Raw genomic sequence first — 26183 nt, 5'->3', positions numbered from 1 at the left:
GATTTCCTATTTGTCTCTTTGTATAGGCTTTATTCTGCAGCTTGTAGTTAGTCAACTTGGCACACTGTGTTTGCATATATGCTGCAAAGGTGAACTTTTCAAAGCAATGATGCAGCTCTTAAAAGTTCTTGAGAATAGTTTTTAATTTAAGCTTCATATGAAGTTACTGAAGGTGTTTTCAAATTAGCTGTAGCCATGCAATAAATACAGAATTGTTTGTGAAATAGAATATGTGTTCAAGTAGATCAATATCTGCTATTAAAATATTAATGAATATTAACAAATTACAGAAAATTATTATAATTTTTACATCTACTTGATTAAAAGTTATCTTCATACCAATACACATAAGATTGAAAGACGTAATTTGTTATGTGTTGACAAAGGCAGGTAGAAATACAGAGTTTTTAAAGTAATTGCTGAACTTAAAAATTATATATTTAACTTCTTATGTTCATAAACATGAGTGATGCAGAGCCTGTTTTGAAGAAACTGAAGTTGGAAAGCAAACCATGATTTTGCCTACGTTTTTGTGCAATTTGTGTAATTATCTGCAGTAAGAAGCTGAGTGTACAGGCTAGAAGGAAGATCATACCTACAGAGTCCAAATAGGTCTGACTTCTGGTGTAGTTTGAAAAACATATCTTTATATGTTTGTGTGTGTTAAATCTGGGAGAGCAATATTGGCAAGCTCTGGCTAAGCCTCTGGACTCCTTTCTGTCTGAGAGATTACAGAAGCACATGAATAAAACAGCTATGGGGAGCACACATTGATACTGCTTTGTATGTGCTTCCTGTGTGGTGGTCTGTCTGTTTGGTAAATGAAAATGTTAATCTAGTGTTATTTTATCTAGTGTTTTCATAAGTAAGAACATTCTGCTAATGTACCTTATTCGTTCTACAAGTGATCTTGAGGGGCATCTGCTGTGTCTGCTTGATACCAGAGTCTCCATAGGGCATTGTTAGGGTTGTGCAGTGTTTGTACATAAGGCACTCGATCCTGTGGAGCTGATTACATATCTGTGGGCCCTGCAGAACTAAAAAGATTAGCCTTTTATATTTTAGCAATCTTTTTCTCCCCATGCAGTAATTAAGATATGTGATCACCATATGAACTATGTATACTTCATGTATATTTTTAAAGTTATTTGGCCAGAATTTTGGAATGATTTCACCTTAAATTTAAATAAACATATCAGTAAGATGTATTTTGCTACTGTAATTTTCCTGTAAGCATGGTGTACAGCTGAAGTTCTTGATTCAAACAAATAATTTGAAAATTCGGGGTGGAGATGACAAACATAAAGCAGGCACTTAGTGACACTTTGAGTACTAGCTACTTAACCAGAGCATGCAGGTCCCCGACAGCTTCTCTGTCCTATCTACCAGGCAACCTCTCAGACAATTAGCCTGTGGTGTCTGAAATGTCACTGTGTTTGACAACTGAGTCTACATTTAATGACTTAATCTGCTTAACATCTTTGTAACAACAGATAGCTATCCTGGTATTTTAATTAGACATATGGAAAATGTTCTCTTTTTTTCTAGTTGAAATCCAGCCTGGCAAGTATAAAAATAAACTATCTGAAACTAGGAAAATTCTGCTTCTTTGTTATTTGGATTTTTGAGTGCAATACAATAAACAGCTTTTTTAATTAAAGAAAATTTTTAAAAAGACAATTAACTAAAAAGAGGACAATCCACTAAACCTCACTGAACATACCTGCAAAGCTCTTTTATTGTTTGTCTATTGACTCTACCTGAAAGCCTCTCAGCAGTATACCATAATTAAAAATTAGAAAAAAAAGTCTTTTGCCAATAGAATGTACCATCCAGGTACAGTCATGTGCATTTTTGTACCTTTTTCTTTTTTCCTTCAGAGTATAGGCAGTAACTGAATGTTTGAATGTAACATCTCTTCAGTAGTACCTAGAGGGAGGCATTGGCAGGTGGAAAAGTCTGTTCTTTATTATCTCAAAGGACAGTCTGATCGGAGAGAAAGCAAGTTTTCGAGTAGGAAACATTTGGTTTTACAGATTGAGATTATATGATTTGAAACAACATATTTTTCCAGCAGAATGGTGGGTGTAAGCGCAGTGATATCTCTGGCTGGCCTGGTCTGCTGATAGATCATCTTGCCACGTCCCCGGCTAGGCCATCCATTGGCAGAACTGCATCCAAACCAGAAATTTCACTGACATAGCAATGTCAGTGTAGAGGAGAAATCTGGTGGCAAAGGTCTAAAATTGTTGGGTGGTGTCATGTAGAATGGGCAAAGGTCTAAATGTGTCGAATGTGGTCATGTAGGACAGCCAAAGGTCTAGGGATGTTGAACATGGTTACGTGGAGCTGATCTCACATCCCCAGCTGACTTTCCTTCTGTTCTGGGATGCCTGCTCTCAAAGGCTTCTATATCTGCTATATATAAATATGTTGTGAAGCCAAATACTGTGGGATATTACAGAGTATCGATAGATTTGTGTGTAGGTTCAACAACAAAGTAGGAAAAACCCATAAATTGAATGGAGGCCCTTCCTGCTGGTGGTTGCTCAGGTGCAAATTTGAGGAGCGGAGGTGTCCAAACACCTGGTTGGTCCTTCTGAAACATACTCTCAGCTTTCAGCAACCTGATTGTCCTGCTTGAGTTCTTGTTTTCTCAACCAGAAAGAGGATACAGATTTGAAAAGATAGTGCTTGCCTTGTGTCTCGTTGGGACAAGACAGAGAAGAAATTTGTCTTGAGCAACCACCGAGAGGCTTATGCAAGCAGTACACGGAGCAGGGCAAGAGTGTGTGTGAACACGTTCTGGCATCATTTCATCAGTCTGAATAGGCTTTCCTTGTCCATCAGAAAGGGTTGAAGCAGCAAGTGACATGTCAGTTTTTACATCTGTGAGTATTTATTTCAAAGTAACATTGCAGTATTGAAAGAGTCCTGCTGTGTTTGCTGGTATGTTACTGCTGTACAGCTGCTGCTGACATTTGAAATAGTTTTAAGTTATGGTCTTTTTCTTTAGGAATGTTTGTTATAACAAAGTCCCAGAGAAGCAGCTGTCCCTCTTCAGTTGAAAAATGAGGGAAAAACTCAAGGAATTAGCCTAGCAGTTAGACACATGCTTTTTGAGAATAGAGGACTCAGTGGAAAAGGAGCTTTTGGGGAGAGCTGGGAGATGGAGTAGAAGTAGCAGCAATTCGTGTGTGTGTGTGCTTCTTTACAGTAAAATCTTTGGTGTTGTTACTTGGGCAATTTCCTTTTTCTTTTGCAAGAAGGTTATTAGAGAATTTTCTGCTAGTGCCTCTTTGCATTCATTACTCTGGTTGGCAGAAGGCACAACCAGCCTGTGTTTACATCCTAACTCTTTAACATGTCATTTACTGCCACACACCGAACTGAGGGATCAGAAGCTTAGCTGTAAATATGAGGAAGGCTTAGGATAAAGCTGAGTATACAGCCTGTTAACCTGAGGTCGCTTACCACAGTGAAAGCTTTTTTGCTGTGGGGTTTTCTTTTTCATTCCAGCCTTGTTCTGCCCTCTCCTGGCAGGATGTGTTAGAAATCGAAAGATGATGTTACCTTGTTTTCATGGTGGAGTTGCCCGTCCCAGCTTGCTTTTTGCAGCCTACTTTGCCAAACACTTTAACTTCCTGTCATTAATAGAGTTTCTTGCCACAGGTAACTGCTGTGCCTATTACATTTATAATGTACATTATATGAAGATGTGTAGTAAATATGGTAATTTTGCCTTTTGAAAATTGTCCTAAGGTACAAGTTACTAGCCAGAAAATAGTCATTCTGTCCTTCAAAGCTATATTTACTTTCTGAAGGCAGGCAAATTTCTAGTTTTTGGTAGGCATGTCGATTTGTGAAGTCAAGTGCTTAAGAAGCACTAGGATTGAAGATGCCTGTGCTATTTCAATGCTACCCTTGCTGCATGCATATGCATTTGAAGCTCATACTTATTAGCTTGCATGCTATTTTCCTTCATGCGGGTTTTTGCACATTCGTGTGTTGCACATGTAACGAGCAGCAATTCCATGTGTTTGTTTTTTCACCTGTGACATAGCCAAGTCTGGAGTTCTGTTCTCTAAGGCAGACTTCAAGTTATAGTTCCGTCTACTTTCTGGTTTCGGAAAGAAAGGAAGCAAGAAGCACTACTCACTTTGAACTTGGTTGACTTCTTGAGGAAGTTGATCCTATGCAATGAATAAACAAATGTATTTAAAAGGAAAAAAACCTAAACCATAATACATGTGCAAAAGGAGTAAAAATAGGGATTGTACAGGCTGCTTCAATTCTGATACATCCTCTGTTCTCAAATATCTGGCATTACAGTCTTGATCTTCCTTTAATATTATAAAAATAATATAAAATAACCTGAGTGAGATTGAGACATCCAAGTTCTTTCTCAAGACAGCCTGAAAAACCGTACATCAACTTTGGATAGCTATGGCAGTTGTGAACAAAGCCTGAGCTTTTAGATCCACTTTTGCCAGATGTGCTCATGAAACAGAGTAGGGATAAATTTGCTGTAATTTCATTGACAAGCATAATGGGATGTATCATTGCCAGTGTGTTTCACAGATTGTTGCCGAGAGCTGGATTGTGATCAGAGTCAGCGCTGGATTTTGTGAACATAATCTGTAGACATGGACTCTCTTGCAGTTCTTTTCCCTGTCTCCCCAGCTTCTCCCTGCCCTGGTTTCCACACTTTAGGTTCCATCTCTCCATCCGAGTTATGTGCCTTGCTACAGAAGATCTTAGCTCCTGCCTCTGCTTGCCTTTCTTCCTTTATCCAGCCTCCACTTGCTCCTGAGCTCAGTCTTCCTTCTTTGGCCTCTCAATCTAGTCCTGGTTTTACCTCCTCTGGTGCTTCCAGCTTAAATTGTAGGTTTCATGCTGTTTTGACTTTGAGATCACTGAAACACTTTCTATTGGTACTGTAATTTAACTGTGCTAACAACAGGATTCCCCTTCTTGGCTACTGATTGCAGGCCACTTCAAAGTAGTTGCAAACCATCTCCTTGGTTGTTTTACTGAGCCACCTCCTTTTCTCTCCTCACTGCTTGTCAAATCTGACAATAAATGGCAGCCAAGTGAGCAAACAAGTGGACTAGTAAAATGAGCCTTTGGTAATAAATAGATATGTATTTGACCCAGAGATTCTAGTTGTAATTAACCATCTGGGAGCTATAATTGCAATTTTCCAGGGGCCTGGCTGCCATCATGTAGTTACTGTCCACGTGTGCTGAGGAGGATTAGAGGTGTTTGAAGATGCTACTTGGAGGAAAAAGCAAGCTGTTATTCTAATGGGGGACAGCTGAGACCTGCATTTTTCACCAGTCACAAGGGACCACCAAGGCTGATTTTCAGCCTTCCTACAGAACCGTGCACTTTACAGAAAGGGACTTACTATGCAAAATATTTGCTCCCACAGACACGATACCCTCGGAGAAGAGCCTGCAAATGTGACTTTTCAGGAAGAGAGTTGGGTTTACGGCCGAAGTAACTTTTCCACTTGTACTTATCTGATAAAATTAAGAACTGGAGTTCTTAGAGGAAAAGAGAAAGGGACTTAATTGTAATTCAGTAACAGTAGGGAGCCCAAATAATGATTGCAAAGGATGTAAACTATGCTGAGAGAAATTGGCTGTTTTCACTGTAGTCCTGATAAGACCCCGGGAGATCCTGAAAACAAGGAGAGAAAGGAGGGCACTGGAGGCCCTGTCAGCTGTTTTAAAAGGACACTATCCTCTAGCTGGTCTGTCAAGTCAATAGCTCGTGAGCTCGCCCGTGGTGTTGCAGAAAGTCCATCTAAAGTCTATCCAGCTGCTTGTTCCAGGACATGAAGGCAGGTGACCCTGAGGCACCTCTTGTGTCACGCTTTGCCTGCCTGCCTTCTTAAATGAGGCTTTTCTGTGGCTCATGCTGTGCAAAGAACAGGGATGTCTGGATCCTTAGGTAACCTCCTCCCAAACAAGTAACCTACTTTTAGATACCAACTCAGGAAGGAAAAGAGGTGTTTCCTACCTGGAAAAAAAGGGCAAGAGAGGTACTGTCTCTGTAGCCTCATCCAGGCTACAGCCTAATTGCTGGTTGGTGAAATGAGCTGGTGCAAGTGGTTTCCTGTGGACAAGGAAGCTGTGAGGCTGTGTTAAGCCATAAATGTGAAGGCTGGGACTCCACATAGCATTTGACTAGAAGAGCTGCATACTGCTTTTACTGCTTTCCTGAACCATTTTTTCCTTTTTTAGACAAAAAAAATAAAATGAGGTTATTAACAAAGAGGAAAACATGTTAATTGCATCTTTATGGTTTTTCCCAAGAAAGTTTTCAAACAAGCAGTAGCAACAGTATGGTTGTTTGCTCTGAAAAGAGGAGTCGGACATTCAGACCAAGGAACTGTGCTTGGAGTTCAACAGTAGGTAGGAGACCTTGATTAAGCTGTATCTAAATCCCAGCTTGTTTCCCTGGCCACATACAAGTGCAAAATAATTTTTATTGTTGGAGTTGTTAAATTCACTAGATACTGTTTGGTTTTGGTTAATTTTTTTTAGTTATTTTGAATGCTTCTTTAGTTTTATCAACACTTCTTTTTCCCTTTTTTTCTGCCTTCAGCCATTGATGGATTTCTAAAAACAGATGAAAGACAAAGACTGGCAAAGGAGAGAAGAGAAGAAAGGGAGAAATACCTTGGTAAGATGGCAAGAGGTGTATGTATTATTTATGTATATATGTTAATAGGCTTAAGTTGCTAATATGATATTTTTCTGCTCTGAATTTTAAATGTGATTCAATATGTTCCTAGTCTCTGACATTGATATTAGTACTTTTAAAATAGATTATAAAAAACAAATTAATTCCATTTATATATTTAAGATTTTGATAACTTTCTTCTCTGATTTATATACTTTTAATTATAAGTTTATATGCAGGACATCAACTGTTAGGAATCTGATTTGTAAGACTACCAAATAAGCCTTGAATAATTCTCAGGATAATATGTAGGATGATTTGGTGAAAGAGCCTTAAAATTAAGTTTTAGTCATATTAAGAGATATCGTGAAGTTGTTAAGTATAGCATAAAGCAGATACTTTTCCTTAGATTTTTTAAATGATTAATCTTTGAAAATAATTAGAAAAAAAATCTTTCCTGAATAACATAAACATTGTTTTTTGTGGTTGGTTTTTTAACAATAAGCATAGATGTTTTTAATCTACTAGTATTTCCAGGGAAATGTTGAGTAAACTGCGGGGGGGTGGGGGGAAGAGAGAGAATGAGAAACAAAAGGGTATATGTGCATACACTGATTTAATATATATATGTTCAACATTATTTTGGACTTTCATATATACATACATATATATAAAATGGTGAATGATTAACTTCACTTTTCCTAGTTTCAATAGCAACAAAAGCCACTACCACTTTTCCTCAAGGTTACCTGACAATAATGATCAGAAGGAATTGTCAATGGGTGTATAAAAATGTCAACTGAAACAGTATGGGCACCTGTGAAAAGAATCTTAGGAAAAGACTGGTTTTCTTACCAATAAATAAATGGACAAATTGTTGACCATTTCTTGACAAAACTTGAGGCTTGAGACCAGTGACTTGACTTTTTTTTAATACTGTGGGCTTGGTGAGCAAGATAGCTTTTCATAGTTCCTGTGAGAATCTCCCCAGAGATTCTGTCTACATTGGGCATGCACTAGCCTGAGTTATAGCTTATATTCAGACTATTTGGAAGAACTGTATCTCATCTGTCCTCTTGATTATCCTTCTTTCCTGGTTCCCGAGAAAATGACAGGATGAGTAGACTGGGAAGGACTCGGATTTAAAAAAAGAAAAAAACAAGAGGAGATGAAAAGGAAATGGAAAGCTGCAAAACTGGGAGGGATTAGCCCAGGGAATTTCGAAGGTGCTGGCCACTGCTCTTGTCTCCAGACATCATACATGCCTGCTGGAAGCGTACTTTTTTTAAGGTTAAGACCGTTTCTAGAACAGGGAGCTCTGGGTTTTTTTCAAAGTTTGTGGCAAATTTCTTTTAGAAGTTCAGAAAAAAGCAACGAACTCCCTGGAAGTACAGGTTCTTATGCAGCCAGCAGGTACTTTGCAGCAATATGGAATAGCCATTTCACCAAAGCCAAAAACTCATTCATCAGTGGTTTAGTATCCCTAAATTAAGGAACAAGAGTTGTATGTATGTCCATGATGAAAGAATGGTTTGCTTCTCTGTCCAAAATCAGTCCCAGATCCTACCTGCTTACTCAGAAGGTAATCTTAGCACAATCTCTGGACATTCCACTTTATTTTTGGTTTTTATCAGCTCCAGCATGCTGTTTTCACCTGGTCTATGAGGTGTGGATAGTAGTTGTTAGCAATTAGTGACCAGTCACATTATCTCTGAGGTATCGCTTTATCTGTTGACAAGTCTGATTCTTCACATGGACAAGTCTGATTCTTCACATGTACAAGTCTTGGCTTGCCTGAAGCACTGACACCCCTCTCATACTGCTCTGTCCTGAACCAGGGAGGAACTGTGAATTCCTTTAAGGGAAAAGGGGAAAACAATATCAACTGTGTTTCTAGCAAGAATAAGGTAGATGTTCTGTAAAGCAGATGGGATGGGATGTGATGAATTGTCTTAGGAGGATTCAGTATTCAAGGGAAGGAAATGCAACTTCTGGGAAAGGATCAGGTCTTGGAAGGACTCTGACTTTAAAACAAGAGCTTCAGGGTAGAGTGGAGCTAAGAGGAACTGAAGGTAACAGCTCTTGCTAAAGAGCTCGGACACGGGAGCTGAGGATAAAAAGGCTGATCTAAGAAGAGGGAATTGAGGTGGCTTCACAAGAGCCTAGGACTGATGGAGAGATATATACTGAGTGTTAGAAGGGTGAAAATTTGCTGTATGAGAAAGCAGACTGAGGCTGAATAGGATGACCAGGATGAAGGATTAGCTTTTGTATAAACAGTGTTAATTCTGACTTTCCCTAGAACTTTCAAGTTCTTAGCCTGACAACTGTAAGACTATTCCTTCTTTGATGTCAGCTTTATATGTGTGTTGGTATGTGACATTACAGGCTTGTGTGTATGTAGGCATGCTTACTGAATGCCTCTTTCCTGCCTTTTTATGGAACACACTTGCATGAGAAGTGGATTTTTCCTCATGATTTGTCACATTAACTTCTGCTACTTGTTCTCCTATGTAAACCTGAAGCAACAGTCCTGTATGTAATGTTGAAGACTGAGTTTCTGTAACAACGTCTCAAGAAGATTACAACTCAAGTTGCAATAAGCAACTGATCAAACTCTCAGGAACGGTAGCAATTTTTTTTCAATGCAAAGAGGCAGAAATGGCTAACAATGTAGCACCAAATTATGAACAGAATGATATATTTTTTTAGTGTATGTTGTTTTCACATACATATCTTGAAGGCAGCTGCATAACAAGAAGCATAGTTTTAAAGAAATTCCAAGGGCTTTTGCTTCAACGTGTATAATTGATTCACTTTTAATACATACTGGGAACTTTTGTTATGTCTGAAAAAAAGAATTGGGCTTTAAGCTACAGAAGGATTTGAAAAAGTTGTTAACTATTCTGTACACTGTTTTTACATAGGTAAGGGTCACAAACTCACCTTACGAAGGGCTTTCCTGTTTATTGAGCAAATCACTTAGATTTACTAATCATTCCAGCACGTCTTTGCACTTCATTTTTTTTATCTCAGTGTGTACTTGAATTTGTTGTTTCACTCTGTTGTGTCACGTCATCAAATAATTTTAAAGCAGAAGAAAATTAGCATAAAGTAAAATGCATCTTTTTCTCTGCCTAAGCTGCTAGAGAACAGCAGATATTGGAGAAGGAGAGAAGAGCAAAATTACAATATGAAAAGCAAATGGAGGAGCGATGGAGAAGACTGGAGGAACAGAGGCAGAGAGAAGAGCAGAAGAGAGCAGCTGTTGAAGAAAAACGGAGGCAAAAGCTTAAAGAGGAGGAGGTAAGGCCCACTGGGAGATGTATGGCAGAGCAGCTCTGTATGGTAGCACTAAACATATCTGAGTACTGACATGCATTAAATGTTGATTTAATTTTTTTAGCCCAGAGACATTACTTTGGAAACTGCAATTGTACATTACCACAGCTAAAAATACACTACTATGCTTTACATAGAAAACACATTCCACAGCTTTTTTTGTCTGTTGATTTTTGTCTGATCTCACAGAGCAGTCACCTAGTTACGCTCACATATCTGGGAGTCTGGTTGTCAGACGAGCTTTCCAGAAGGGAGCTCTTGAAGATGAGTGTTCCCATAAAATAGCAAGATTTTTCTTTAGTGTTTTGTTTACAGTCCATTAAACTGAATTAGTGTTTATGAAAATGTTTTGGTTTTCCCCAGTAACATAAAATTATAAATTCTTACTTAAACCAGTAAAGAATCTAGGCTGATTTAAAATTCTACTGCAGAACAGAATTAATCATATATCTTTCGAAGCATCTTCATACACTTCCTTTCTTGTTCTCTCCCTGCTGAGATCATTTAAGGTTCTTTTTTGCTCCAGTGAGTACAATTTCTGATGCACATTTCTGAATGCAGTCTGCGAATATGCCTCTCTGCATGACATTCTGTAGAAAGCACTAGCACTGCTACTGCAACTGATAAAGAATTAATGATTTTTGGAAAAGGGGGCAGTGATTTAAAAAAAAAACACACAAAAAATAACTAACAAAAAAGGCCAAAAGAAGACATTTCCCTAGTTCCTACATAAAACGGCTCTAGAAGTCTGTAGTTATTAATCTTCCTTTTTTTCTGCCCCCATCTGTTCATGAAAATAAGTTTGCAAAAGAGGTAAACCACTTTTGCATGGGATCAGAATAACATACTGCTGTCCATTGACATTTTTTTGTTGTTTGATTTTTCACTTAAACCTGAAGAGAAGTTTATATCCTGTCATTAATTTCACAACTGTAACATACTGATTGTGGCTTCTGCATAAATCTGATAATTAAATTAAAAATATTTTACCATGTAGTTTTGTTCAAGAAAAATGACAAAAATAGAAGCAAAGGATAGGACATGTATCTGCTTCTATAGTAAGATCATTGACCTGACATGCTCCCTCTCTAGTAGTTCCTGCTGTAATAATCTGTAGCTAAGCAAAATTGATCCTCTTTATGGGAACTGTCAGGTAAACTGATAAGTACAAAATGTCCCAAAATCCTGTCCTCAAAATTTGCACCTGAGGTAAGCAGGGAGAGGGAGAGATGGGGGGAAAGTGAGCAGCTGACAACTACTTTCCCTGCCTCCATGGTTTGCCTGTGCTGGAGCAGGGTTGTCAGACATAAGAGAGGCTGGGCCAGGTCAGAGCCAAAAGTCTGTTCCATGGAGAAGCCTCATCTCCTTTAATGGCCTCTTGCACTTGCCTAGAGATGGATGTAAGAAGAACATGCAGTGATGTTTGTTCCAAACATGTAAAAGGCTGTTACAGCTCCCCAACACCCTGTGCATGTGATGGGAGACTTCCCTAGTGGTGAGAGAAAGGCTTGCTTCTTCCAGTTGTTTGTTCATAATATCAATAGCACTCCTAGCTCTTATCACTGAGATGGTCCTTCAGGCATAAACTGTCTAAAACTTTTTAGGAGCTAAGGCACGCCCAGGAACCTGAGTGAAGGTTATACGGGTGTAGGACAGAATGTTTGGGGATTGATTAGACCTGATGGAAGGAAAAATCCAGGAGCCTCTGAAGGAGAGGAGGTTACATAGGAGAATAATCTGTAGAACAGGAAAGGATGAGGGAAGAAGGAAACTGTGAAAAGGAGACGCCACCACCTCCTGGCTTCCCTTCCTGATTACTGTAATTTCCTCATTACTGGAAGACAAATCTCACCCTGCTCCTCCAGTTCTTCTGATGAGCCTTTCACAGCCTATTTGTATAGTACCAGTGAAGGTCTGAGTAAGGATGTTAATGAAGTTGCGGGTCCCTGGGCATCGCAAGTTATTCACTGCTTATGAGTTATTATGGATTTTTGAGGCCTTCCTCACTGGAAGAGCTTTGAACATGTTTTTCACAGCTGTGGTTGAGGTAGGGGTGGTGCCCTGACCAGCGAGCTGGTGTACTTAGTGTTTCTCCTTTTAACACTGGTTTATACTGGGTAGGGACTGGAGCACCCATTTTACCTGCTCATCAGGTGTCTGAAAGTAGACAGATTTTCTTCCTTTCTCTCTGCCTTACTGCTTGTATTTTATATGTTCCTTAAATCCTTTTTCTTTGCTTTTCAACACAGCAGAAGGCAATACACATTTGTGATAGGAACAGTTATATAAATCTCTGTAGAAAATAACGTTGCATCTGTGAGAGTTTGAGATAAACGAATGGTGCTGAAACTCTGGGGCTTATTGGCTTCCTATATCAAAGCATCCTCTACTTGACTGTTTTGCATGCAAAGGACTTCTCAAAGAGAAGATGACTAAAGTGCTATTATTTTGCTTACTTTTTTCCTCTCTACAGTGACAGGTAAGAGGTAGTGGTTGTTTTTAACTATGTTTTGATAAGAATGGAGGTGTTCTGGCTAAGTTCTCTGGGGCAGCTGGAGCTTGTGGCAGAGCACAGTGGAGGCTTGTCCAAGTCTTCAGACAGTAGCCAAATAAATGTGTCTCAAAATTATCCTGTCTGCATTGACTGCAACTTTCTTGTCTGTAGCGGTTCTTTAGTAGCACTACACTTCTCTCCATATTACCTTTAAAACTGCCTACTTCCTTTAGTAAAAGAGTCTCTGAGCCATGAGGAAAGCAGCATGTTGTTCAACAGAAGCTATTAAAGAGTTACTTTTAGGAGTAAGTACACAGTAGCTTTGGGACTGGGTAAAGGCAAAGCTAGTCCTTGTTCAGTTGACATCATTTATTTTCCTTTCCCTATCTTGAACTTTCTCGTGACTTGGAAATATGTTGCAAATAAATGTCTAGCTGTACACAGGGCATTAGCAAGTCTCTGTAAAAGCTGTATTACTCTGTTCTTGTATTCCCTAACACAATATGAGCATTTCTTGTATGGGCTATGTCAAGGATACTGGTGCAAATAAGAACAATAACATCCATCTACTCAAAGATCCACTATTGATAAAACCACTAAGTGTTTTTTTTTAAAGGAAGTTGATAAAATTAGTACCAATCCTACCAATATACTGCTGTTTAAATGAACTGCTACTAGTGGACAGTAGCAAATCTAATCCAGGACATAGACTTGAAAGATTGATGTAACAACTGACAAATGCAAAAGAATATCCTGCAGCATTGGAGAGGTTGTTTTGGTGTAGAGGCACTGTTTGTTACATCTGTAAAAAGTATGCACTTCAACACAGAGAGTGGAAAAACTCTCAAGATGTTATAACATTAATTACTTTATTATAATTCAAAGTTAAATATTTTTCATTACAATATATGGAAATAAGTGCTGTCCAAGCATATTTTAGCAAGTCATATATTTAGTGGAATTCAGTTACACAAAATTTTGCTGTAAACTGAGTTTGTTGTGCCAGCGGTCTCTCTGTTTGCTGTGTGGTGGACATGAGAACGATTTAGTCCTCATCAAAACACTAACCGTCCTCTGCTCCTCCCACAGCCATTCCCTGCTGCTGCAGCAGCTCCCCGTGCACCTTAGCGCAGAGCCTTCATTTGTCCTATGTTGTTCTTTGAGGCACACACTGTTAATACACAACTGTAACTGTAAATGGTTGAGAGTAGAAATTAGTTCTATTCAGAAAGGTGGTTAAAAGTACTGTGTTGATTTTTTTTATGCATTCTTTAAACAGAAAAAAACAGAGCTCTTGTTGCTGTGTGAAAGAGCCACTCAAAAGATGAAGCCGACTGATAATATCAGGAAACATACAGTGCCAATTAATATATAAAGTGAAGAGGAAGTTTTTGGGATCTCTTTTATATGTGTTTATATGTGTTTATATGTGTTTATATGTGTTTATATTGCAGGTATAAGGTATATTGGTTTAGAATTGTTTGCACAAATTACATTAAGTCATAATACTTGTAATTTTTTCCCTTGTTTTCAAATCTTTGCAATGTTTTACATAGAGAAAAGAAAGTGTTGCAGTCAAATTACTTGTATTCTCACTGTTGGGTTTTGAGTTTGTTTTGTTGTGTTGTTTTTTGTGCTGTATGAGGTTGGTGACTTTTTTGTTGTTGTTAATTCAGACAGTGCAAATGTCCTGTTCCTTAGTCTGAGGAAAACCTGCATGAGTAACAATGGATTTTGGAAAGTAACATCTGTATGTTGGATACTAGCAGCAGATGGCTCTCTTTTTATGGTTTTACTCATTCTTAATTTAACCTGCATGCAAAGCTCATAGATTAAAGTGGGTTTTTTTTGTGGAAGCTCACTGTATCTTTAGTGTAGAGATTATTTCCTCAATCTACAGCTGTTAAGAGTTCTCAGTTGAGGATTGCATGGGTAGTTTAATGTTTTGAAGAAGGTACTTCATCTATAACATAGACAGGAAGGGTCTTGTTCATTGTTTGCTGATGAAGGAATGCTTTGTCTTGTTCAGTTTTCCTCACAGACCAAATTATTAATGTCTGAGTTGTTTACACTGTGCTTCCATGTGTCTCATTGTTGTCTTTGGCTTTTTAGTTTTGTGCTAACTTAATGTTTTTTAAATAAGTATCCTCTCTTTGTGAAAAATCACCTTCATATTGTTCTTTATCTAAGTTAAATCTGCAGGGTTTCATGAGGTTTAATAATTTAGTCTATAGTGCTCTAATGAAAGGTTCTTTGCAAATGAAAATGAGCGAACCTCTCCACATCATGTAATTGAAGATTCCAACCTCAGATTGTAGGTATCATAGGCTTTCAAAAATGTATTTATTTAATCTGTTTCATCATGCATTTTATTTCTAAACCAGCACTTTCTTAGTAGGCGATATAAGTGTATTCTGTGGTTTGCAAGCTACAGAACATAGCTGATCCTTGCTCTAAACAGCATTAAAAAACAAACCAACCAAACGCAAATCTCACAGATAATTGAAACTTGACTGCTTTCATCTTATTTTTTTATTTACATTTAACAATATTCACTACATTTGGAAAGAAAGATAGGTTCTTTAAAAGTATATACTTTAATGAGAAAGATGGGAGGGTGATTTTCCTTTGTAAGAGTGTGGGTAGAAAAGTATACTGGGGCAAGGATGCATAGTAGAAGAAAGTAATGAAAAAGTAGTAGACCACAAAGAGCTGGCAATGAAATAGGAGGTGAGATTTGGAAAGAGTACAGAAAAAGGACTCAGAATTAAATTAACGTTGAGAGGTAGAAAGTTAATGGCAAAAAATTGTGGACGTGAACTGCAAAATCAGCACACACGGGTTTTAAATGTAAAAATTGCATCATCAAGTAGTAAGAGAAGAAAGAGACTGCAGCAAACTAAATCAGAGAGGACTGACTTTATGTTCTGGAGACTGGAATATAGCTTTCTTTTCACATCCAAAGTATGGACAAGAAGTGATTTTTCTGTGCTGGTTTTTTTCTGTGCTTGAGCTTTGTGGTGCTTTATGCCTTTGCTCTGTAAGGGAGAAAAAGAAAGAGGAATGAGGCGGAGCACACATTTGCGAGCCTGCTACTGATGGCATCGACCAGGCAGATGGGGGGGAAAAGAGGGGGGGAGGGAGGGCGGGGAGGCAGCTGCCTGCTTTCAGTGGTCTTTGAATGATGATACATGATAGACTGTGAGTGAAAGACATAGAAGGGAGACAAAACTGAAGTGAGAGCTCTAAATATACCACCAAAATATCATCTCTCTGGAGGTGGCAGCAGAAATTGTAACAGGTAGGTCACCTGTCTAAAAAGTAACAGGAGCGGGAGAGCTGAAAAGGATCAAAAGAGTATGCAAGAATTGTCATTTTTCATTCTTTGTAGAGGGTAATATAATGGAATTCTTTGAGATTTGTACTAAAATTAAGAGAGGTTAAAGACAAAAGGTTGTAGCTTGCTGTTGAAATTGATGGATGGTTGTGAGGTTGGATGAGGTGGAAAAAATGAGGTCAGAAATAAATTATTGAAAGTCATGGTAGTGGAAGAGATTCTTCAAAGATGTGCCAGAGAGAAAAGTATCCTGCATATAACCATAAGATTTTGAGAGGGCATCTGATGTTGTGGTCAGCCAGTGATCATAGAGAGAGCCCCAGAAAAGCAACACAAAGTTCACAGTGCATAAAAGATCCTGGCATGGTAGTTACTGAAGGTGCCTGCTGTTAGGATCTGATCCGCTGAAGCAGCTCCATCAGAGACAACAGACTCTACATCACTGTGGAGACTGACGGAGCCATTTTTGAATGAAGACTGAAAAATTATGGTAAAATGTCTCAGGAAAGGGGAATGGGAAGCCTAGACCAAAATACATAACAGTGAGAGAAAATAGTCTGGCCAAGAGACGCAGGAGAGGTTTCCTGTGCAGTTGATCTGAGATACCAAAAGACACTGGGGAGACAGAGCAGGGGATTGATATAAGTGGGAAAGGGATACAATCTAATCACAGAAACCTGCAGGATGAAGAGTTTCAAGTGGATAGAGTAGGAGTTTTGTAGTAGATGAGAAGGGCATAGCAAAGGGAGTAAGTAATAGGACCAAAATTACTGATAAATCAAAGGGCTGAAAACCATGGGGGCAGGAGTTACAGGCAGCAAGAGTATACTCATCTTTCATAGTAGGGGCTGGACTGCTGAAATATGAGGCTGAAGAGGTTGCCAGGTGCCAGTGAGGTACGGGGAGGAGGAAGGGAAGAGAATGGTGGGTGGTAGAATGGTGAGTGAGAAAGAACCAGGTTTAATCTTCTTGAAAGGAGGAAAAGGAAAGATGTAGAGATCATTGCACAACGATAAACCACTGAGAAACTAAGCTGAAGGACAAGATGGGAACAAAGCTGAGTGGAGGTCTGAGTAAGTTAGGAGGTGGTGGAGAGGGAATAAAGAGATCATATGTATCTGTATGTTAAGGGTATAGCAGGATTTGGGGAGGGAAAGAAAACTTATTTTCTGTCTGAAAAACCCAACTTATCAAGCTACAGAGAAGAATGTAGGGGTGGGGGCAAGAAAAAATAAATCTCAGAATAGCGTGATCCGGACAGGCACTGAAAAAATACATAGAGGGCAGGGATCATAAGCCCTTAAATATGTGGATTGTAAGGAACATAGTGGAATAAAGAGAGAGCCTTTCTAAAAAATAAATAAATAAATAGGGCATCCTGTGAAGTAACCTACTTTGGGTATGAAGTGATCATTTATCTGCGTGGCTAGGAGGAGCCACTGGCATTGCAGCAATTTAGCTGAGCTCAGAAAGGGATGGGAAAAAAATCCTGAGGTCTGCATAGACAAGAAGGAGTTAATGCTTGTCGAGCATTATTCTTATACAAATTAAGTCCAGGGCAGAGCAGCAGCCCTCACCAGCAGGAGCAGATGCTAGGCAGTGATGCAACCTGTGTTATTTACTTAGGCCTCTGTAGTGACCTCAGTGGCTTGCAGACAAAGGATAACGTATCTGGAGGTAAGTAGCATGCTGATACTTTCTTTATTCTTTTACTTTTGTTGCAAACAAGCTCCTGTAATCGTCTTGTGCAGAGCAACAGGGGAACTGTGTATTTTTAGCATAGTTTCAGATGGAGGGAGGAAAAAAAGCCCCCAAAGAACTGATTCGAGTTTGGTTTGTGTTTTTGTACCAATATAACCAGGAACGTTTAGAAGCCATGATGCGTCGGTCCCTTGAACGCAGCCAGCAGCTGGAACAGAAGCAGAAGCGATGGTCATGGGGAGGAGCACTGGCTGCAGGCTCAGGAGGGAGAGATGGTGAGTGAAACAGACTGCCTGCATTGCAGATCTTGAAGTGCAAAATGCATGAGGTTGTGGAGATAGTAAGAATGATGTGTTTTATAGTTAGGGTGGTACTGTAAGGGCTATTGCCTTAGGGCGTGAATAAATGCTTTGTAATTGCTTGCCAGGCTTGCTCTCTCTCTAATACCTTCTGGGGAGAAAGGTTACTCATAACTTTAGGAATGCAGATAATTTTAATAGAGTAACCAGAATCTGTTTGGAAGATGCTAAATGCTAAAATTAAGAATTATACTCTCTCTCCCTTATTCTCTTCCCCCGCATTGTCTTCCCACACACACAGTTAGCAAATTTAATATTCATCAAAGGACTGAGTGCTGTCTGAGCCTTGCAAAAAAATTATCTGGTTTTTTTTGGTGCTTCTAAAATCCTGATGGGAATTTCTAGATGACTATGCAGCATGTGCAGTTAAAAATAGTTTGGTTTTTTTTTCCCCACATACTTTTTGTTGCCGTTCTTTTTGATTTGGCTTCAGAATGAATTATTTTTACTACATAATCAATCACGTACTGCTTTTCTGTTTTAAAAAGAGGCGCATTTTTATGTTTTATGTCATTTAACTTATTACAATTTGTCAGATTTGAGTAAACTGATGTTATGGGGAAAAATGTCCATGTTTGCATGATGGCAAAATACAACAGTTACTCTCTTAAACAGTGTGTAAATATACTTAACTCTAAAAAGGCAAACTCTGTTTCACATTATAGTTTTTACAGTATGCCATCAAAAAAGCTAGGAAGTTCAATATACATGATAATAAAAGGAGTCTTTTATGCTCTGAGAAAGAAACCAGTTTGTCTTTGTGATGCAGTTTATGCTTAATTCCAAGTCCCCCAACTTATTCAAGTAATTTCTTTCACCTCTTTTTGCTCTGATTTCTCTGCTGTGTAGGTGAATCAGAAAATACCCCACCCCCTGTTCTAGGTTTAGCTGCCAACACCCTTCCTCCAGACCCTGTGACCTCTACTGCTCCTGCTGATTCCTTCAATGGTATTTCAGAAAATCACAGTACCATTGTGTCTCGTTTATAACTGTTCTAATCACCGTAATCCATCCACTGATCTTGTCCTTCCTAACCACTGTTTTCTTATTATTTCAGTCTGGTACTCTGCAGCATTACCCTTAGCGATGTGGGCCCAGTGTCTTTTTAATTTCCTTTTAATTTTGCCATGGTGGAGCAGTGCATGCCTCACATTCCAGCACGATAGAGGCATTTCATGGTTTTCTCACTAACTGTAGACTTCTACCACTCAGATTCTCATCTCTGTTAATTCTATGGGTGCTATGTGTTTGTGTTCGTATAAATGTAATTGTGCGTATCTTTGACAGTTCTAATGGACATGTAGAGGTATAGGTGCTGTTGAAAGAAATTTCAGTTGCGTGGTATGAGAAAAAGCGTTATAGAGACCATTTTTTGTCAAACTAGTCCTCTTTTTCCATCTCAAGGGCCCTTTTCTGCAATATTTTAAGAACAAGCACATTTGGTATGAACAGCTGTGCTATGTTTTCAGCATCCTGAAGTGGACTTTGTCCAACCTGGTGTTTGAAAAAAAACCTCAAAGTTGACTTTGGGCAATTGTGATTTAGTTTTTCTTTATATTGTTCAGTTATATAATTTTTTGAAATTATTATTCCCATAAGAAACTGTGAAGTAGATGAGTCCTCCTAAGTAGAATGGATTACATATAGGACCTCTAATTTTGATGGAAGATGTACTTAGCATTTTGAAAACGAAACAGAGCCTGTGCTTTTAAGAACTAGGTTCTTTCTCTCCCCCAACAAAGGAGGAGCTAGGTTTGGGTATTACTCTTGCAGAATGCACAGTAAATGTTCTGCCTGTCCTGTGCAAACATTTGACTTTTTGCATTAATTGTTGCTCATGAAGGAAGAGATTTGGATGTGCAACTGATGTTTTGCAGCATACAACAATTATACCTGCTTTTTTTTTAAAAGGCAAACATAGACAATTGTGGTGTTTGCTGTAGTAGACAGAGGCAAGTCTTGCAGACCTCACTGAGGTTTTGGTGGATGTTGAAGGGAATGCAGAAACTTAGGGGCTGCAGAATTAGGGCCACATATATCTCTAGAGGAAAATATTTTTGTTTTTTTAAAGAACTAAAATTCAAATTTAAGGGACAAAGCATCTTATGCTTTTAGATTATGAGCATCGTGCAGTGATCACCATATACTAGTACACTGTGTTAATACTTGAATAACATTTTTGTGCCATTCAGCTGAGTAAATGGCAAGGTTGGGAAGGCGTATTGTGCTCAAACAATACCAAAAAGCTGCTTTTTTGGTTTTGCTTTTTTTAAATAATCTTGAGCACAAAAAGATAAAGCCAAATGGCTGTCGTTAAAAGTCATTAAGACAGTGAGTTTTCACTGTGCAAACACACAAGTGTTGGTTATTTCATTTTCATATTAGAATAATAACTGAAATCTACCTCAGCTCTTCCAGACTGAGAGGGGAAGGGAAATGAAGGTGAGGAGTTCACAGTTGTCACATGTGCAGTTCATTTTCTTTAGGTAATGAATATCTTTAGGTCTTTTCTGCTTGTGCTGATATAGAATATCTTGTATCAGAATGGCTTCATTCATACCTGATGTATAATTATTTGCCTGTGGCAGCATAAAAGATAGGCTGTTGTAAAACTAGAGTGTCAAATTCACAAGCAGAAAAGTTGCATCCCAATGCATATCTTATAAAGTGCTGGTCCTCCAGCAGTCAGGAAGAGCTCATCTCGTGCCTTACTCAGTGCTGTGGGCCGTGGCAAGGGCCACAAGAACAAATGCGAGGTTAATTTTGGGAGTTTATCAAAGCTGTGATGCGAATACAAATATCTTCAATGCGTCTCTCTGCAGCGTGTGACAAACTTTCAGCTTCTACAATGAATCTGCCAAAGCAAATGGAATCGCCAATCAGTAAGCGCCTCTCCTCCTCCACAGCGGCAATAACACATTCCCCCGACAGAGGCAAGTGAATACACTGGTCTTCTACCAGCATAATCTCTCCTTCTGCTTAAAGCACTTCTTGTTCATATAACTATGTAACTCACTTACCTTGTTATTCAGAAGACCTCAAATGTTTGAGGAGTTGTAAGTTAATGCAACGAAATAGTTCTTCAGCCTTTCCCAAGACAATGCTGCCGTGCTGGCGGCCCAGGTCCAGCAACAAACACTGTGGGGGTTTTTGCCAGTTCCTTTTCATTTTTTGCTACTCAAGCAAACAGTGTTGCAAGTACCTGCTGCAACTGCAGCAGTTTCCTACAACTGTACAGCTTGTGGTCTTCTAGCCAAATGGTGAATAACAAGCACACTAAATGTGTGGCTTGACTATAGCCATGGGATGTACCATGGGCAGAAGTATGTCTGATGAACCTCCTGGGAGAGACTTCAATCTGGTGACCAGAGTTGTAGAGCCCTTTAGTTTGATTTGAAACACTGATCCATGAGAGGCTCAGCAAAAGATGATCATCTTGTAGGATTAGTGCTTACTAAACACTATTGAGAGGACTGGAGGGTTTATCCCACTGTGAACTCTTTGGGGTTTTTTTGCTTGTTTTATCTTTTTTCCTCTTCCCCCCCTCCCATTTCTCATTAGAGTTTAAATATATATGTTGACTGAAATAGGTGACAGTGAAGACTTGTTTCTAGAAAAGAAGGTAAATGAAAAGAGAAGGCAAATTTACTTTAATTTCTGAATTGTTTAATGAAAACTCATCAATAGCTTTGAGGTTGATGTGATAGATGGCTATAAATATATACACACAAACGTAACAGGAACATCTAGAAATGTCTGTCTTGTAGTTGACGCTTGTATTTATGGAGCAGGAAGACATGCAGGCATATGGTGTAAATAAAACTTATATAATGCAGTGAGGTTGCAAATTTTAAATGCAGTCCCAGTACAGCTGGCACATTAGTGAGTAGCTGTGCTCATATACTAAATGTTTCACCTTTTCTGCTGGGGAACAAGGCCGACCTTTTTCATGCTGAGTCATGAAAGCAACCATTTTGCAGATGGAACATGCCTCTGTAAATGCAAAATGCAACCTGATCTAACCTTACTATATTTATTGTTCACATGGGAAAAGAATTTAAGATGATGCAGAAGCTAGCAGCTTTTTTTCAGAGGGAATGAAAATTATCTTTAAATAGTTTAAATCTCAAACGCGTCAAGATTTTTTTTCCATTTTATTTAATCATTTCATTTTTTTTTGTTATTTTAATGTCATGTTTTATTTTTTTTGCATTAAATTTTACTTTATTTGCTCCCATCCTTCAGCTCACCGCATGCATCTTAGTCCAATGGAAAACTTTATTGTCTCGCGACTGCTGACTCCCACACAGTCATCTTTAGCCAGAAGCAGAAGTACATTAATGCTTTCTGAGCAGTACAATAATTCAGGTAAAAATGTGAATTACTCACTTTGAAATGGTTAAGGTATGGTTTTGGCTGCATTTCAGCAGTTGCTGAAAGAAATGGAGTGCTATGAACTAAATGACAATTTACGTGATCGTACAAAATCAACCATAACCTAAGTTATTGTTTGTGATAGCAGTGTATTTAAAAACCTGAAAAAACACATCATCTTGTCTGTCTTGTTCTGAATGTGTTTTTTAAAAGGACGTATTAATAAAAGAAGAAAAGAATTGTCAAAATCACTAAAACCTTAGCTGATGGAAAACTAATTATATTAATTTAAGAAACAGTTTTTTAGACCACGGTGCAACACCTCTCAGAGGCTTTATTTGATATAACTAATGTAGTCCCCTTTCATACCCAAATAGTATGTAGAACAAAAATCCCAGTGCACCATCTGAGCCTTAATTATTTTTACCAGGGTTCCATTTCTTTGCTGTTAAATTACTTTTTTGCCTTTAATTGTGTGACTGTGTGTGTATATTTATATATATATGAGTGTGTGTGTGTATGCATACATATAAAATGATATTTACTTAGGGGGAAAAAATAGAGACATAGATAGGAAGATGTCAGTTCCAGAAATTATTGATTTTTAAGAAACTAAAGATTAGAAGTGACAGTTACTGTTCTTGTCTATAAATGATAGTCTAATAAAATGCTTGTTTTGCAAACTTTTACAAAACTGATGTTTCCAGTCCTGCAAATACCTAGGCAAATGTCTGACTTCCTGAGTAGCTTCTACTTACAAAGCTATACCTGGTCACAGTGTTTGATGAAACGAAAGTTTTAACTGCTGTTTTTACTTCTGTTAGACAAGAAAACCCACCCCACCCCAAACCCCACACCCAAATGCCTATCTACAAAAAGAAACACTTTTTTCAGGATAAAACTAGTTAAACGGTAAAAGATTGATCATCTTTATGATACTTTCATATACCACAATTGAAATAGGTCCATATCCTTCATCTGTGCTTTTAATACAAAGCTATTTAAAAATGAATTGCAAAGTAAGCCTGCTTTCCTTTGTATGTTACTTCCTTTTTTGCGGTGCATAGGGACATGAAATATTGAATGCCTCTAAAATTGCTCCCCTTGATTCTCCATTAAAAACAGGAGATGTTGTCATACTGTACTTGGCCCATGAGAAACTTCCCAGTTTACTTAGTTTCTGCTCAGGGATCACCTGCTGCTAAACCTGAACAGAAACCACTTTTAAATTAGATTGGTGTATTCTGCTTAAAATTTTGAGGTGATTGCTGGGGCCCACCTGCAGATGTTGTTTTCTGTGTTTAACTCGATATTGAAAAAATCAATAGGGGCTTCCATTATCCTTCCTCACTTGTTTGTAAGCTCCCAGCTTTATCTCCCTATTCACTGCAGTATCTTTAAAGTAACAATGGCATGCGTGACAAGGATACAGTTTGACCCGCAAACCGCTTTTTTCCCTGAACTGAAACAGGAGTCCTGATTCTGGGAACATCTCTCTGAACCAGCATCCTCTTGTCATTTCCTCACAAAGCAATCAGGCTGTAGCACAGGTTGTAAACAGCATCAGTGCTCGGAGTGGCCATTGACAGTTCTGTCAATAATTGCCAGCAAAAGAGCTGAGGGAGATCTACCATTTCTTATCTACTTCTGTCTATAGAAGTAGCATCCTGAAGAGGGTTCTTCTTTTTCAAGAGCACATACTATGCCTCGTGTCATTATGTTTGGGCCAAAATTTCTCTGCTCCCACATTTTCTATAAGCTTAGAAATGAGGAGTCTCGATTTAAGACGCTTTCTCTAGGATAATGCGTTGTTAATATTGCTTTTGAGTCGAGATATTCAGACAAACAGTTGTTATTGGACACACGGATTTGTTTGGTTTTGTACAGTTATAGTGAAAATACTGATCTTTAACAACTTTTAAGTTTCTGGACATTTTTATTAATATTCAGTGAACTTTTGCCAACTTGCTGGAAAATCAGTCGAAGAATATACTGGTCCAATTAAACTTACAAGCATACAAAAAAGCTTCATAAGGAAGTCTCTAGGACCATCCCTAATAAAAAAATATTGGAAATGTGAATTCCTTTACATTTGAGCATAATTACTGTTTTTCCAAAGTCAATATCCTTCTTGACTTTTGTTGGATACTATTGGAAACACACCATCACATGGTTACAATTAGTGTCTGTCTTATTAATAAAGCATATACTCTATTGATCTATGTGTATGTTAAAGTCTCATCTCAGAAGGCAATATGAGCAAAACCAGGAGCAGAGTATCCTGTTAAAACAAACAAACCTGTTCTTACTGCAAATAAAGAAAAAATACCCAGAAAGAGTTGTCCTGGAAAGCTGTAATGCACATCTTGCACTCAAACTGATCTCTACCACAAAACAACCAGTAACTGCAAAATTGATAATACAGCAGCATTTAGTTTAGATTTAAGTTTGGGTTTTTTATTTAGGTAATATTTTGAAAAGCAGTTTTTAGGAGCCTTTGCTATGTTTAGGCTTTTAAAAAAAATCACTACTTTTCTGTCACCTTTCCTGTTTTGCAGTATTTGTGCAAAAGTCACCCAACTAGACTTGATTTCTGTTTTTATAATATGCAAATGAAGTCAGATTTTTCATAAGAAAAGAAAATCAGTCATAGTCAAGTGATTCAAAAGGTATATGAATAAAAAGATATATTTTATAGATAGTTTTGAAAAACCAAACTAAACCTCAGGTAATGTTACTTTTGGTTAAGGCATTTTGTAGTAAACATGGGGCCATGCTGAATGTATTACATGATGTGATCTTTTGAAATACTTTAGAAATACCCTTGAAAACTACCTTTGAACATTATTACTTAAAAGTGTGATGTTTTCTCCTCTCCTTTACTTCCTCTGTCTGTGCTCCCTTTTGCTCTTGCTATTGTACTATAACTCTTTAGTATTCCATATCTGTCCTCGTGTAGCACCAGCTAGTCCTCTTAAATCTCCCTACAAGCCTTCCCCTACCCGAAGCACCGACAGAAAGAAGGCAACTTCACCCTCCACTTCCGATGCCATGAAAGGGGCGGCTGCAGCTGAAGCTACTCAGGTGAGTTTGCAATGGTTTTCATTTCACCTCCAAGTAAACTGATGCAGCTTCTGCTTGTCACCTTTCCCTTTACATTCATTTTTATGAAGTGCTACCTCTACAGTAAGAAACAGCAGTAAGGAAGTAAGCCTCAGATGCATTTGTTGGTTATGTGCTCCTTTTTAACAGCAGCTTAATATCTTCCTTCTCCTGGGGATCAGTATTGAGAGGTGGTTTTTGGATCGGCCACACCTTGATTTTCAGGGAAATGAGATTTCTGGCACAGAAGTGTATGTTTCTGGACTTACCTGTAACTTCTGGGAATGGGGGTGACAAATAAGATCTCTCTACTGAGCATGACTATCTGGTCTTGCCAGTTAATTAACAAGCTTTACGTATTTCGGAAACTTGCCAACTGTATTGACAATGCCTCTTTTATACCAAATGCTTAACTCTTTCTGTGGACATTTTTAATGCTGTTTGCTTAAAAGGTGCATTATGGATCCACTGTAATTTCCAGAAAAGCAAAGTGAAGTCATTCACCTTTGCCAAGTCTACATAGTGTAAGGCATGTTTCTTTTTAAAAAAATGTATGCCAAGGCTGTAAAATTCATATAAGGGCCTGCATAGAATCATAGAATGGCAGGGTTTCAGAGGGACCTTTAGAGATCATCTGGTGCAATCCCCCTGCAGAAGGTCACCTAGATCAGGTCGCATAGGAACACATCCAGGCAGGTCTTGAAGACGTCCAAGGAATGAGACTCCACACCCTCCCTGGGCAGCCTGTGCCAGGGCTCCCTCATCCTCACAGTAAAATAGT

At 38.5% G+C, this 26183-nt stretch overlaps 1 protein-coding gene across 2 annotated transcripts in view; it reads left to right on the top strand.

The window, feature by feature from the left end:
• MAP7D2 (MAP7 domain containing 2) overlaps positions 1–26183 on the top strand; it is an 87159-nt gene that overhangs the window by 42722 nt on the left and 18254 nt on the right. The window contains exons 2-7 of one of the 2 annotated variants that reach the window (XM_061988581.1): positions 6616–6693; positions 9836–9999; positions 17728–17842; positions 20749–20859; positions 22172–22294; positions 25236–25384. In XM_061988581.1, the coding sequence (XP_061844565.1) occupies positions 6616–6693; positions 9836–9999; positions 17728–17842; positions 20749–20859; positions 22172–22294; positions 25236–25384 (740 nt within the window). Of the gene's footprint in view, positions 1–6615; positions 6694–9835; positions 10000–17457; positions 17544–17727; positions 17843–20748; positions 20860–22171; positions 22295–25235; positions 25385–26183 lie in introns of those variants that run through there. The other variant, XM_061988582.1, reaches the window with a different exon arrangement.

The sequence above is a fragment of the Colius striatus genome, chromosome 1 (genome assembly GCF_028858725.1).
Source record: "Colius striatus isolate bColStr4 chromosome 1, bColStr4.1.hap1, whole genome shotgun sequence".
Taxonomy (NCBI): domain Eukaryota; kingdom Metazoa; phylum Chordata; class Aves; order Coliiformes; family Coliidae; genus Colius; species Colius striatus.
Note: the sequence above shows the minus strand (reverse complement) of the source record. Positions and strands in the feature narration are given on the sequence as shown.